The sequence below is a fragment of the Eurosta solidaginis genome, chromosome 3 (genome assembly GCF_040869045.1).
Source record: "Eurosta solidaginis isolate ZX-2024a chromosome 3, ASM4086904v1, whole genome shotgun sequence".
NCBI classification, from domain to species: domain Eukaryota; kingdom Metazoa; phylum Arthropoda; class Insecta; order Diptera; family Tephritidae; genus Eurosta; species Eurosta solidaginis.
Window position 1 is genome coordinate 64,308,667 of NC_090321.1, and position 16,408 is coordinate 64,325,074.

Here is a 16,408-nt window from a genome sequence, read left to right on the forward strand (position 1 = left end):
TGACCCAGTTTCTAACGGGACATGGTTACTTCCGCAAATACCTACACAGAATGGGTAAAGTTGATAGCCCGAGCTGCCTGTACTGTGGGGAAATAGACGATGTACGCCACACCTTCTTCGAATGCAGGCACTTCTCCCATCAGCGAAGGAGGGTAGAAGAGGTACTTGGCGACCTATCCCCGGGCAGTGTCATTAATAACATGACCTGTCGAAGAGACAGATGGAATACGGTCAGCACATATGTGAGGCATATACTTACCAGTAAACGAGAAGACGGATGCCTAGCCCATTAGCGTGAGAGTAGCCATAGAGCTCACGTAGCGCGCACCCGTACCCGAAGTAATGCTAAACGCGGTCCCAGGTACGGGGATTTGCGCGGGCCGTGGGAGGTTAGGTTTTAGTGGGTAGGCCTTCATGGAAGAAGGGATTCCTACACTCGAAGAGTCTCGCAGTGAGGCTTAAATATCCCGGTCAGTGCATAAAGCATTTCCTCCTTCCACGAAACACAAAAAAAAAAACAAAAAAAAAAAACTTTAACTTTAACTTTAACTTTAACCTTAACTTTAACTTTAACCTTAACTTTAACTTTAACTTTCGCTTTAACTTTAACATTCACTTTAACTTTAACTTTAATTTTAACTTTAACTTTAAATTTAACTTTAACTTTAACTTTTACTTTAACTTTAACTTTTACTTTAACTTAAACTTAAACTTTAACTTTAACTTTAACTTCAACTTTAACTTTAACCTTAACTTTAACTTTAACTTTGGCTTTAACTTTAACTTTAACTTTACCTTTAACTTTAACTTTAACCTTAAATTTAACTTTAACTTTATCTTTAACTTTAACTTTAACTTTAACTTCCACTTTAACTTTAACTTTAGCTTTAACTTTAACTTTATTTTTAACTTTAACTTTAACTTTCGCTTTAACTTTAACATTCACTTTAACTTTAACTTTAACTTTAACATTAACTTTAACTCTAACATTAACTTTAACCTTAACTTTAACTTTAACTATAACTTTAACTTCAACCTTAACTTTAAATTTAACTTTAACGTTCACTTTAACTTTAACTTTAACTTTAACATTCGCTTTAACTTTAACATTCACTTTAACTTTAACTTTACTTTAACTTTAACTTTAACTTCAACTTTAACCTTAACTTTAACTTTAACCTTAACTTTAACTTTAACTTTCACTATAACCTTAACTTTATTTTTAACTTTAACTTTCGCTTTAACTTTAACATTCTCTTTAACTTTAACTTTAACTTTTACTTTAACTTTAACTTTAACTTTAACTTTAACTCTAACTTTAACTCTAACTTTAACTTTAACTTTATGATCCGGGGTGGGCGTGAGCATAGCACCTGCTAACAAGCCAACCTAATATAAACGCACGCAAGTCATTTTCTGTCAAAAATGTCTCATGCACATACAACTTGTATGAGAGCAACTCAAATTGAATTTGCTGCGTGAAAACCTAACTCGATTTCCAATTTTTGTTCTGCGTGACATTTAGATTTGACGTTTGCACACATGCTTTACATTGTCGCAACGCATGCTTATTTGGGTTAGGGCAAAAAAACGCCGGTTGTTTGCTTGTGCTAAAAAAACGCAGTGCGGTCTTATTAGGTTGGTTTGTGAGCGTCCATATATGTATACGATAAGCAATAGCACAATGGCTACTTCGTGAAAATCAACGACAGCTCTTATAGTTTGATTTCGATGGTCGTACGGTGAGAAAGTGTCACACGCGCGCTTAAAACAGAGTACCAAAGGGTGCGTATGACACATGTTTACCGTTCAAGCATTGAAATCAAACGACTCGCTACGCGTTCGTGTTTACTAACGCATTCTCAATTTGGTAACCGTGTAAATGTAGTGGTGCCCACCGCTGTTTATGATAGAGATCCAATTTTATGTATTTGGCCTGTTGCTAACACCGAACCTTTACGAATCTTTTCAAACCTTTTCGAGCCTTTTCGGATCTTTTTTGACAAATATCCGTTACGGTTTTTTTTTTTGATTTAGTCGCCAAGCCCGCGATAAAATCTATGCAATAGCATAAAAAGGTTAACCTTCGCGTTCTGATAGAGGAAGTACTTTAGGTTTAGTTCGGATTTGTATGTGTAGGATCAGCGCGTGTCCTTTTCGGAACTGTTTCGAAAATATTTCCAAGCCGTTTTGGAATTATTCCAGGATCATTTCTTTGTTAGTCAACCGCTCATATCTTTACAAACGATATATGTATAATTAAGACCAACTGAAACTGAATCAGGTTATGCTACTCCTCACGTTTAGCGCCTTATGTAGTATGTGTTCAAATATGAGCAAAATCGGAGCAAAAATACGATTGTTTACGAATTTTGTAATAGAAATTTAAGTAACTTCCCGATAAACTACAACCTTGAAACTTGGTTGCTCGCTACACAGAGTCAAGCTAAATAAAACCGTTTAAAAAACCGATGACATGACCAAAACCAACCAATCTTTCCTTCCATAATATTACAACTCGATAATTGGTCGTTAACTAACCTATAACTCTCCGATTACAATTGGATATCAAACCGATAAAACGTAGATAAAATATTAATTGAAACAAAACGACAACAAAAATTCGATAATTTTTAGATAATTTTGTTAACGATTCGATTACAATTCCTTAAAGATTCGATAAATCCTCGATAACGTTGTTATCGATTATAAACCTAGCAGAAAAACAGAGGAATGTCCTGCAAAGAATTTTAGAAACAGACAAATCAATCACTTTATGATGAAATTTGGTCAGATATATTCTGACCTCTTTTCAGTTTTCTTGTTTAAGGGACAAAACTATGTATAGCGCAATGAGTCATTTTTTCTCGTGTGAACCAAAATTCCTAATAAAAGACCACTTTTGGTATTATATAGTGGTAGGTAACTGTGAATGTGAATGACTGCGACCTGGCCTCAAACGTTTAACCGATCATTCTGACATCTTTTCAAAGAACAGCAAAGGATTTAAAAGTCACAGGTGGCCCCTGTTTCCCTATTTATCCTCAAAATCAAATCGCAATAAAATTAAAATCCAAAAACAAATACCCCCAAATCAGAATCCCCACCTTCTGTGTGAAAAACATTCAAAATCTCAAGAAAAATGTGGGGTTCCGTTTTGGGGCTACTGCTTTGATATTTCTAGTTTGGGGACAATGTAGTTTGAAATTTTTTTCGATGGCACTGCCTTTCTAAGAGTATAGCCATTTTGACCTTCCTTAAAAAAATGATAACCATTCAAAACACAGTAAGAGAATATTTTACGGAGAGCCACAGCCTGGTATATAATGACTCATTTCAACTGGGCTCACATGTTTTCCGTGTTTGTACCCTCGAATAAGCACAGTATTTTTGTACAATAAAAATGAAGTGACACTCGAGATTTATAACAGTTGTCATTTTTAAAAAAATGTAACGCAATCAATTTTAATTACTGTGAAAAGTGTGTAATTTATTGTTGCGTTGAGTCGTGGGAGTATATCAGTTACACCCACATTTCCATGCCCATACACATACGTACATTCATACGTTTGTAGTTTGATGTGATTAGAGGCCGATTTTTCAGCAGTTAAACTCAGTTTGTCAGGTAAACTAAGCTTAAATTTTTTTTTTAACCTGTTCAGTCGACTTACTGAAGCTTATGCTGAATTTAAGCAGGATTGTTAAGTTATAGTAAACCTATCAGTTATTTGCGCGCGTTTGCAATGACGTCGAATATACCCAACAAGCAATTGGGCTTCAGTACCATAAGCGGTCATGCTGATAACTTGAAGACTTCTAAAATCCCAAAAGTTGATTCGAAAAAGTGGCTTAACTAGAGAATCATAGCATTCTTACCACAAAAAAGGGAATAATTTATGAAGCACAAAATGCTGTTGCTTAAATTGAAAAAAAGGTAAGTTCCGAACTGTACTCAAGTTTGGTTCTCTCATTGAACTCAAATGTAAGATTAAGTAAGTGGAGAATGATGTTGGATATCAACGAGAACTGGATATACTCATTTCTCTAAGGCTGGATATATATTTTTCATGTTTGTTGGGTAAACAACATTCATCTCTTGCCGTATCTACAAATTATCTAGATAATAAGAAAACAATATTGCCATACAAAAACATTAAAGCAGGCTACACTTGTGTACATGAACACATCAATCATTATTTACACACATTCATGGAAGGCGAAGAGAAGTACATGCACACACATAACTAGCACCTCGAAGTGAAAAGATATCTCACCCACACACACATGTAATCATCAGCCAAAGTTCTTACTCACACATACACACTCATATAACTAATTACCAAGAAGGAGATACAAGAATGCTAGAAGGTGAAGCGTCTAGACCTTTGGAGAAATATACGGACGAGGCCACAGAGAGTATGAACGCAGCGCAAGCTGAGTAATAACCAGTCAGTTTTGATTTAAACACGCTATTGGTTGTGAAGTATAATTGTGAAGTACTACTCCCAAAGTAAGCTAAATAACGACTAGTTTCCAAACTGAATATTGGAGTGATTTATTCAAAATTTAGCGATTCGAACGTTAGCAGAAGGTGCATATATAGCAGAAATCCCCAGAATTCGTTACAATACGATCACGGATCGAAAACTATCTTCGCTCAAGTGATACAAATTAGGCTATTCAACTATCTAAAAAAATAATAATATATTATGGATGTAGTGAGTACGCGTTGTCCCTAGTTCACATATTTCATTAATCGGATACACTATTTCGGAGGTATTGTGTTTTGAAAAACGGCATTCGATCACGGATCGTATGTTACGATTCCGCCCTGGTCTGTAGTTTAACTGGAGTTTAAATGTGACTGGAGTCTAAGCTAACTTAGTTCAAGCTTAGCTATACATATGTACGTCATAAAATGAAAGTGCACATATGCAACTAGTAAAAAAAAGTAAAAGAATAGTAAAAATATACGAACATCACTTTTATTGTATGCAGATTGACTTTATCGTTTTTTTTTGTGGTTGAAATGAATGCAAAGCTTTCGAGGGGAAAATGGACATTGGTATATTATTTTTATGCAAATATGAAAATTTATGTTTGATTGCATATAGAGCAATATTTCAAAGTGGGATTTTTGCTGTATGGAAAGTGGCGGAGCTTGTCCAGGTTAAATTGAAAACTGCTTCACTGTATGATAATGAACGATAAGAACTTAACTCGATGTAAGCATATATTCTTGGTTTCGCTAAATAACATAACACAACAAAATTATGGCGGTTCGTTGCAAAAGATTAATCTTATACTTATGTATATCTCAGCACTAAGCAGCTAAGGGCCACAGGCCTCTTTGAACAGTTTGTACAAAATTTTTATTATTAACGCAGTTCGGTTGTTAAAGAAATGATTTTATCCAAAAAAGAAATATTGAGTGTAGGCCGAAATAGAGCAATTTAGAGAGCAGAATTGAATGACTTACTTTATCAAATGCTTTTGAGAAATCAATATAAGCAGTATTAACTTGATGATGGCTATTAAAAGCAGATAGAGAAGATTTACAAATAAGTCACATTAGATCTACCGGACACAAAACCTGCTGAATGTCAATAAATAAACGCCAGATGGCAAAATACTGTGGCGAATTTTAGCATCACTAAGCTGTAAGTAAATAAAGGCACAACAACAAAAACATTAAAGTAAGCTACACTTGTGTACATGAACACATAAATCATCATTTATACACATACATAGAAGGCGACGAAGATATATCTCACACACACATGTAGTCATCAGCCGAGGAAGCTACTCACATATATACACGCATATGACTTTAAACTACAAATTACATGTATATAGCTGGTAACCAAGAATGCGATACAACTGTTCGCGAAATTACTAGACCTCGGAGAAATGGGTGAACGAGGAACCCTTGATTATAAAAGCAGACAAGCTGAGTAATAACTAATCAGTTTTGATTTAAACACTCTATAAGTTGTGAAGTGAAGTATAATTGTGAAGTACTTACGAGGTAATTTAAATAAAGACCAGTTTTCAATACTGAATATTGGAGTTATTTGTTCGACAGTTCAGCGATTCGAACGTTAGCAGAAGGTGCATAATAACCAGGATTTGCCTAAATTCGTTACAAAACTTTTTTTGGTTCACAATATACTCAAATAGTTTTGAAACAGTTAACAACTTTGGGGCGGACCTATAATTTGCTACTTTGTTCTGTTGTTGTTGTATGAGGGCTTTGCCTCATCCAATAGGTGCGACCATTCAAAAATTTGCATCAATATTATCTAACTGTAGTCAACATGAAACTTGCAGTTTCAACAGGGGTGGACCAGAGTGAGAGGGGTGTTAGAGGCGTTGGTTCCACATTGCAATTAAAAGAGATGGTTGGTGTCATGTGAGGACACGTTGCAAGCAGGACAACATGTCCGGGTTGATTCTGGATGGTTAAGAGTTTAACCTGTTACAGTATCCAGAGCAAGATTGAGCCAGAGTGAGGCGCGTCTCCCTGGGGAGAATTTTTTCCTCTTCTGCGAGTTCAGGGTATTTATCTTAAAGAATGGTTGCTGGTCTATTCCTGGCTTGGAGGTCCGACGCCTTTTTTTGGATATCATACTTTGTTCCAATTGCCACTTTTGATAATTGGGCTATTGAAGGCTATCTTCATACATCGATAAACTCACCACCCTTGAGGGATTTGTTGAAAGTAACTAGAAGTGGGAGCGCCAGTGCCAAACATTTTTTTGAAAAGATAAGACTATAGGTCGTCTATATCGGTATGTGTTGATGATTTTATGTTTTTAATTTCCTCTACCACATCAATAATGGTTAGAGTCAACCAATTGATTAGTGGAGCTATTACCCTGAGTATGATTAACGCTTAAGAAAATGTCAATAAAGTAAATCTCAGAAGTATATTTATATAGTAATATTTTTGGAAACCAAAGTATAACTCTTACAGAAGAACACTCAATATTAGCAGATTAAAGCCTCCTGTTGCTGTTGTTGAATTAACGATAAGAACACTTCCCGAAGGTTTTGGGGAGTGTTGTCGATATTGATGGTCCTTTTCCGGATATAGATCCGGTACGTTCCGGTAACAAAGCACCATTAAGGACTAGTCCAACCATCTTGGAAACGATTAATATGACTACATTAAACCTTCTAGGCCATAACGCCTCCCATCCCCTAGTTCCATGAGAAACTTTGGGACGCCAGAGCCACGCCTGCGAAATATGTGTATAATATATTCATATTTGTTACAGGAACCTCACGTGGGTGAGGTTGACAATTGGGTTGCGGAAGCTTTGAAGCTATAAAGCTTTGTATTGCGCTTGAATTCTATTAAAGTCTCCTAATATGCAGAAGATACTATTACCATAAAAATTAAAAATATTGTATACATATGAATTGTAGAGTGAGTCCAAGAGTTTAGAAGGTGGAATGTAAGACGCGCAGATAAAAATATCAGAAAGTCAGCGAACTGAGACATAAAGTGGGTGGAAAAGGCAATCTTTCTTACTTAGTTCTACAAATTACGATTGGAAGTGATGGCGTATAGCTATAGGGACTTCACCACCCTCGAGAGCCCTTTCTTAGAAAACTTTCGGTCGTCGCGTTAGCATTATATAAATTGGCGGGAAAGAATTTGCCATCCAGGAATTCAGAGTTGACCCAGGTTTAGATTAGGACAAAAACATCATAGTCCATGTGCGCAGTCAAATTGAACAGTGAGTTGACTGCTATCTTCCATCAACGGTTAACCGTTAGTTAATGTGGTATCACAACGCCCCTTAAAAATGTTCATATGAGCTGGTTCCAACTAATAGGAGCAGCAGCCACCCAACTTAACTTAATCCAGGCGAAACGTTGACCTCGTGAGCTCAAAATAAGAAAATGAAATATGCTTAATCTATTCCTAGTAAAACCTACGCTTTCTGCATAACCCGTCAGTATGACATCAGCCCATGTGGGGCCGCAAGTCTCTTCTTTCGATAATTCTCTATAATACTCCCTTGAGAGAAATAAAATTTGTTGAAAAAAAAAATTTATTGATTTAACAAACTTTTTTTATACCCAGCTGTAGTTGTACACAGGGTATTATAACTTTGATTGGATAACGGTTGGTTGTACAGATATAAAGGAATCGAGATAGATATAGACTTCCATATATCAAAATCATCAGCATCGAAAAAATTTTGATTGATGTCCGTCCGTCCGTCCGTCTGTCCGTTAACACGATAACTTGAGTAAATATTAAGATATCTTCACCAAATTTGGTACACGAGCTTATTTCGACCCAGAATAGATTGGTATTGAAAATGAGCGAAATCGGATGATAAACACGCCCACTTTTTATATATATAACATTTTTGAAAACACAAAAAATAGTAAATAATACACCAAGAATGTTGAAATTTGAAATGTGGACTGATATTGAGTATCTTGATAAAAATTTGAAAAACATTTTTAAAATGGGCGTCGCACCGCCCACTTGTGATAAAATCAATTTTACAAATATTATTAATCATAAATCAAAAATCGTTAAACCTATCGTAACGAAATTCGGCAGAGAGGTTGCCTTAACTATAAGGAATGCTTTGAAGAAAAATTAAGGAAATCGGTTAAGGACCACGCCCACTTTTATATAAAAGATTTTTAGAAGGGTCGTGGACGAATAAAATAAGTTATATCTTTGCAAACAAGAGCTTTATGTGAATGGTATTTCATTTCCCAAGTGGATTTATAACAATAAATAGGAAACACTTCAAATTTTAAAAAATGGATGTGGCATCGCCCCTTTTATGACTAAGCAATTTTGTATGTTTCGGGAGTCATAACTCGAAGAAAAATTAGTCCAGTATAGAATCATATGTATATGTATTATTGCGCAGCCTTGTAACAATATTAAGCACAAAAAACAAACAACAACTGCATTTCAAGTGTACAGCTGGGTATGTAATGTTCGGTTTCACCCGAACTTAGGCTTCCTTACTTGGTTTTTGTTATATATTGCTTAAGCCCGTAGACGAGATTTGTTAATTTATCAATAACACAAATTTAGATTAATGCAAAAATTAATGGGACACACAAAAAAGTATGTTTGAGTGTATGTTAATGGATTCATTTTCCTATGAATTTTTAATATTTTAGTGACGTAACAAACATATAAGAACACAAGTGCATACAGACAGATAGGTATACATAAGCCAATTTTTTTTTGTTTGTTAAGAAGGTGAATAGTAAGAAAAAAAACACTGTTCAACGCTCTCCAATCTATACTAAATTCTATTCACTAATAGGAGGACGTTTTTTTTTTATTTGAAAATTGGAAAATTGTTACAGTGCAATATTTTCTAAAATATTTTTTTAGAATAAATTACTATTCCACACGCGAACCACTGTAGACATACGTTGATTAAATAATAACTTTTTTCTTTTTTTGAAATAATAATTTTTATTATTATGCAATTTTTTTCGCGCACGTAAAAGTCTTTAACTTTAAAAAAAAATTTAAGTTCCAGCAATTTATTTTTTTTCATTAACATTCGTAATACGTTTTTTAAATTTGCACAACAATTTTAATTAAAAACTGCAATCAAATTTTGCACTTCACATGCGAACAAAGAAAGTCACGACGTGAAAAAAAATTGTATCTCGCGCGCGTCACGGCTTTTGTCAAAGGTCTGCCATTGACATTCGTCGTCTGCGTTGCGTTCGTATGCCTTAAAATATTATTTAAAAAATAGTTTATAAATAAATTCTACTTGTGCTACATATAAATAGCGACACGTTGATATACAACCGAAATACTGAGAGTACGAAAATCTTGTGATTCGTTTGAAAGTGCTGTTGAAAGCACTTTGCACTTGGCACTTGAAAATGTCATATAGCTGATCGTGAAAATTTTTAACAGCTCTCAAATAAACGCAAATCGAGAGAGCCGTTTTATATGTTTTTTGTTTGTAGAGTAATTTTATAATTTTCAAGCAACAAAAAAAAAATAAATAAAATTTTAATTAATTTGAATGCATGCACTCATTTATTTTTCGAGCTCTTTTTTTATACACAGCTGTACTTTTACACAGAGTATTATAACTTTGATTGGATAACGGTTGGTTGTACAGATATAAAGGAATCGAGATAGATATAGACTTCCATGGAACGAAATCATCAGTATCGAGAAAAGCCATGATAAAGCCATGCCCGTCTGTCCGTTAACACGATAACATGAGAAAATATTGAGATATCTTCACAAAATTCCGTATACGGGCTTATCTGGATCTAGAGTAGATTGGTATTGGAAATAAGCGAAATCGGACGATAACCACGAACTTTTTCGATATCGAAAATTTTGAAAAATGGAAAAAATGGTCTAATTCAAAAATCAAACAGATAAGCTAATAAAATATGGTGGGTGGATTGATTTTATGACGCAAAACATGAATTTCAAAAAATTTCGGAACATGGGCGTGGCACCACCCACATTTAGAAGAAGAAAATTTGAAAGTTTAACAAAGCCGTAAATCAAAATATATTTAACGGGTATTAAATTAAAATTTTGCAGGTACACTATCTTTTGTCAAATTATATTCACTAAGTGAAGATAATAACAATCGTCTAAGAACCACGCTCACTTTTCCTAAAGGTCTAACCTTTACAAAGCTAAGAACAAAACTTAAAAATTTTCGAAAATGGGCGTGACCCACCCCTTTTTTGTTATTCTTTCGAACAAAAATCTCCCAATCCGAACGTACATTTTTGCATAGCTTCAACTGTTATACATTTTTGCCCATTCAAGGTCATTAGTGACAGCCTCTGTATCCTTTTTGCTTCTGATCAACGAAAATGATTTCCGAATAGAACAATAACAAAGCAAACAACAACCGCGTTTCATACTTATTATTAAAAATGCATAAGCTTAACACTGGCTTATAATAATTGAATATTCAATTATTATGTTTTTCTAAGAGAAACTAAAAAGAAAGAAAGAAACATTTACTGGCATATTACGATGGTACCATTTCGCAAACCGCCAACGTAATCATCATCAAACAATTTCCTAATGTTATCAAAGGTTTCACCGAGATTCGAAACGCGAATCACACTGTGAAACTGCAGTTGCCTTAACCACTAGGCTATCCTGCTAGTATTTGTTTGCATGCTTATTTGAGTTTTTCTCATTTCTATACTAACAACACAATTGAGACGTTCTGGCTCTTTCAAGTCCACAGTTGGGTATGTAATGTTCGGTTTCACCCGAACTTAGACTTTCTTACTTGTTTTGTTTCGTCACTCATACGCTACGTATGCTTTTTGAGCGTCGCATGATTTTATATTGAACGCTTTCAGCAAACGCAACCGTTGATTAACCATTGACTGATTACTTGCTGAACGCACTCTTGAGTGTTTTTTATCTACGAAATGGTTGGAATTTTATGTCAAATTATTGGCCTTCAATGTCATACAATTTTTAAGCTACATTCACGCAACGGGTTTTGATCGACTGTGGGACAGTTATTTGACAATTCAGGGTATTTTTTATGAATACAAATTTGCCATTTAGTATTATAGTTAATTGTGAAAAATACTTTAAGAAGGTTTTTTCCTTGAAATAATAATTTAATTTTGGAGCTAACCCAACTCGCCGTTCATATAACAAAATTTCTATCACTAAACTAACGGGAACATGTTTCCAACATACCAGAAATAGTTGACTTCAGTGAAAACGACCATTAGGATTCGGCTTATTATGCAAGTTTAGTTAAGTGGAGATACACTCAAAAAAATAATGTCTGATGGTAATGGTATACTCAGTGCAGTCAATACTTCTTATTCTGCAGCTGAGACATCTTATGTTCGAAAAAAAAATATGCCATACGCCTTCGTTGCTGCTTTGTCAACTAGTGTAGTTACTAATACTTCCTCTTCTTATACCTCTTTTTCTGCTTCTACTGGCCAAGAATCAATGCTGCCGTCCCCTCATGATGCTGCTCCCGCTACTGGTACTCCGACTGCGGCGCCAGTGTTTCCAACCCATATGAGTGCAACTAATTTAGATGAACCATCTGCAGCTGCTGATAACCAAAGCGATTGGAATACTGTGCGTAAAAAAAAGAGGTCTAATAAAAGCAAAAATAAATCCTCTGGTTCTAGTACAGCAAATTCTTCCCAAAGCGATTTAAATTCAAATCTGTTTCAAAATTCTGGTAACAATGATTCCAGGGCAAATATCAACGCTAGCCCCCCAAAAAATGCAAACCCTCGGAAATTAATTAAACCCTTAGTTATTGGGTCGAGCTCCAGTAATGAGTTACGAGCTGTTGTCAGAAGAAAATGGCTCCATATATCTCCCTTTTCTACTTCAGCAACAGCTGACCAGGTAAAACAATATATTGCTAGACATACTGGTATGGAAGAAAACTCCATTATTTGCAGTAGTCTTAGCAAGAAAGGTGTGGATCCGAGCTCTTTGAGACACCTTAATTTCAAGTTAGGCGTTAATGCCAGCTCATATGCGATGCTGTTGAGGCCTGAACTATGGCTTGCAAATATTGTTGTGGGCCCGTTTAAATTCAAGCCAAAAAACGACGAAATCCAACCGATGTCCGACGGCAATCGGTTGGGTTAGATGGAGGAAATAATCACCTAAGATTATATATGAAGAATATGGCTGGTGTTAGAACAAAATCCCAGCTGGTGCGGCTATTTAGCTCCCATGAAGAATATGACGTTTTCGTCTTCATAGAGAAGTGGCTAAATGAAAACTTTTTCAGCGAGGAATATTTTGATCCTTTGTTATACAATGTTTTTCGCAAAGATAAAAATTCAAACCTTACTGGTTGTGCACGAGGTGGTGGAGTTCTCATTGCGGTACATTCCAAACATCATGCTTCTGAAATCATACGGGAAAATAATAGTGCGCTACTTGACCAGCTATGTGTATGCATTCGAGGCTCATCAGACCCTGTTTTGGTTTGTGGTTCATATACACCGCCCAATAGTAACCACGACTTATACACTGCACATGCCGATAATATTACGTCACTGGCATTTAACAAAGTTGGTGGTGATCATCTCTGCGTGCTGGGTGATTTTAATCTGGGTAATGTTAAATGGTCACAGACTATGTCAAAATCGGCTTTAATAGCATGTGAGGTCATTGGTTCCATTGAAATATATTTAATAGATAGTTGTTTAAGTATTGATATTAAACAAATTAATCGTTTTTCAAATAGACTAGGTCGTACTTTGGATTTGATATTTTTATCTAATAATCTAAATTTTTCACTTTTTGAATGTATTTCTCCTATTAGAAAATCCGATTTGCATCATGTTCTATTAGTTATTGATCTGGAATTTTATAAATTTGCCGAAGCTAGTACTACCAGCTCTAATTTTTCTTTTAATTTCAAGAGATGCGATTTTTCGAACTGTTCAAATAAATTGGGATAATTTGTTTTGCAGTCTTGAGGTTTGAGATATTTAAGTCTACTGTTCTGCAAATTTGTAGAAATGTTATTCCCTTGGCTTCCAAAAAGAAATACAAGGTGCCCTGGCATAATAGAGCCTTGATGAAACTCCGGAATTAGAAAAATAAATTTTTCCATAAATTTAAAAGAACTCAAAATCCAACGTTTTTCAAATTGTATAAAGAGTATGATAAGAAATTCGCGTGTCTGTATAAATTCTTACACAGAAATTATATTTTAAATTTTGCAGAAAACTTTAAATCTAACCCAAAATCATTTTGGAACTTTGTCAACTCGAAGAAATCGGTTTCGAATATTCCGTCCTCTCTTTTCTTGTTGAAAAAGCTGCCGATACTCCGGAGGACGCGGCAAATCTTTCTGCTGAATACTTTATGAACAATTTCACTTCTGATTCTGTCAATCATGATAATATTACTTTTAATATTCAGGCTTCTATTGACTTCGGTAATGTAGTACTGTCTAAGGAAGATGTTCTTAATGGGCTTATTCGGCTTAAGACGTCGACGAGTATCGATATCGATGGGTTCTCAGCAATTTTGTTTAAACAATGTGATTCCCTAGTATATCCACTGTTGTTAATTTTTAATAATTCGTTACAGGTACTTTTATTGATGCGTGGAAATTAGCGTTCATTACACCTATTTTCAAGAGCGGCAATAAAAATGATATTACTAATTATAGGCCTATTTCAAAACTTTCCACCATTGCGAAACTCTTTGAATGTATCATCCAAAATAAATTACGTTTCTGTGTTAAGAATTTTGTGTGTCCAGCGTAGCATGGATTTTTTCCAGGACGTTCAACTGTGTCTAATTTGACTATTTTCTCGGATGACTGCCTCGCAGCTTTTCAGGCAGGATATCAGGTTGACGCTGTGTATACTGACTTTTCCAAGGCATTCGATCGGGTTTCCCATGTTATTTTGATAAAAAAGTTAGCCTGTTTGGGCTTTCACTCAGTATTTTTGAGTTGCATTGAATCCTATTTATTCAATCGCCGTTGCATGGTTGTAGGTGATGGTGTTAGGTCTCATCCATTCGTTGCTTCCTCCGGTGTTCCACAAGGTAGTATCCTGGGTCCACTGTTTTTTGTCATGTTTATTAATGATATTCGCTCTTGCTTCTCTAAAGTAAGATTCTTGCTGTATGCAGATGACCTTAAGATATACTTGCCTATTCATAGCCTTCATTATGCGGTATTGTTGCAAGAAGCTTTGGATAAACTTAGTAACTGGTGTAATAATAATCGGTTATCACTTAACCAAAAAAGTGCTTTCAAATAACTTTTTCGAAGCGTGTCAACTTAATTGATACCGTGTATCAAATATCAAACTCGCCCCTGTTGCGGGTTAGTGAAATTGAGGACTTGGGAGTAATATTTTTTCGTTTTCGTTTTCAAGTCATATTAATATGTGCATTGCTAAGTCGTATGCTATGCTAGCTTTTGTTAGGCGTCATAGCTTGGATTTCAGTCACCCGTATACGCTAAAGCTTTTATATTCCGCGTTTGTGCGATCCAAACTTGAGTACGCTTGTTTCATCTGGTCTCCATATTATTCCTGCCATGTTGCAAGAATTGTACGAATCCAAAAAGTATTCGTACACTTTGCATTACGCAGTCTGCGCTTCTCGGATCCTACCCCCACTTATAAAGCTCGTTGTTTATTGATTAACTTAAAAAAATCATTGCAGGACAGGAGGACAATTTTATCGCTGTCGTCCGTTTTCGATTTGTTACGTGGGGTTGTTGATTGCCCTGTGCTCTTCGAGAGGATTTTCATTAATATACCGGCTAGAACTCTTCGTGCTTCTGAGTTTTTTCATATTGGTGTTCTTAGGGCTCTTTATGCGCGGAATACTCCAATTACTAGAGCCTTAATTTAGTTCAATAGAATTTCTAAATTTTGTGAGATAGATTTTTTTTGTTCGAAAGATGGCTTTCTGAGTATTTTAAATACTTTTTATAAGTAAGGTAATTTATATTAACATTATTAACTACTTTTTACTTTTATAATTAGCCTACAAGATTCTTTTTTAATTGGCTTAAATAAATAAATAAATAAATAAATAAATAAAAAAGACACCAGAAGAAGGTTCTAAGAATGGGCATAAACCAAATCAGAACAAAAAGTGTGGGAATTAGAAGAATAAGGAAAAACCGTAGTGAAAATATAAAAAGAAGTGGAAATTGAAAGGAATTTCATGGTAAAGGGAAAGGACTTATCCCTTCTAAAATAAAGGAAAAGTTAAGGAAAGTGGAACAAACGAACAGAAAGACAAAGGGACGGTATGGCGTACAAGGTTTATTGTGGTCGCATTAATCTATTCCGAGATGGTCGGGCTAGTACCTTAATGGTGCTTTGTTAACGGAAAGTACCGGATCTGTATCCTGCAAAGGACCATCAACATTGATCACACTCCCCAAAACATTCGTGGAGTCTCTTTATCGTTAATACAACAACAACAGCAACATGGTGATAATGATGATGATGTTGGTGGTGATAAAGATAAAGAGATAAAGAGAAAAAGAAAAGGAAGTCGGTGATGAAGATGTCGATGAAAACTAAGTCAAAGTCGAAGTCAAGAGAAGAAACTTATCCCTTACGCTCACTTGCAGAACTTTTCAACTCAGATTTTGTTTTAGAACTTGTCAAAATTGTTTGAGTTTAACCACTCATGAGAACTAGCTGTGACTTTAAACGATAACTTGCCGTTCTGCAATTGGGCCTCTATTCCAGACTGCTGACAATATTCGTATTACCGGTAATATTAAATTCTGGTGGGTTATGGGCCTAAGAGTTTTTCCGCGGTAAGGCAAACCTTTCGTAAAAAGCGACTGAGCCGACAGTTCAAAAGAACGGAGGTGTAAAAAAATTGTACATGAATAACTAAACTCATTAA

At 35.2% G+C, this 16,408-nt stretch overlaps 1 protein-coding gene across 15 annotated transcripts in view; it reads right to left on the reverse strand.

The window, feature by feature from the left end:
* LOC137243844 (uncharacterized) overlaps window positions 1-16,408 on the reverse strand; it is a 106,476-nt gene that overhangs the window by 57,843 nt on the left and 32,225 nt on the right. For 4 of the 15 annotated variants that reach the window (XM_067772049.1, XM_067772048.1, XM_067772047.1 and 1 more), the window contains exon 1: window positions 9,399-9,562. The exons of 1 other annotated variant lie outside the window; for it this stretch is intronic. In XM_067772049.1, the coding sequence (XP_067628150.1) occupies window positions 9,399-9,426 (28 nt within the window). In that variant the 5' untranslated portion in view covers window positions 9,427-9,562. Of the gene's footprint in view, window positions 1-9,203; window positions 9,353-9,398; window positions 9,866-16,408 lie in introns of those variants that run through there. 10 more of the 15 variants (XM_067772045.1, XM_067772035.1, XM_067772034.1 and 7 more) reach the window with 8 other exon arrangements.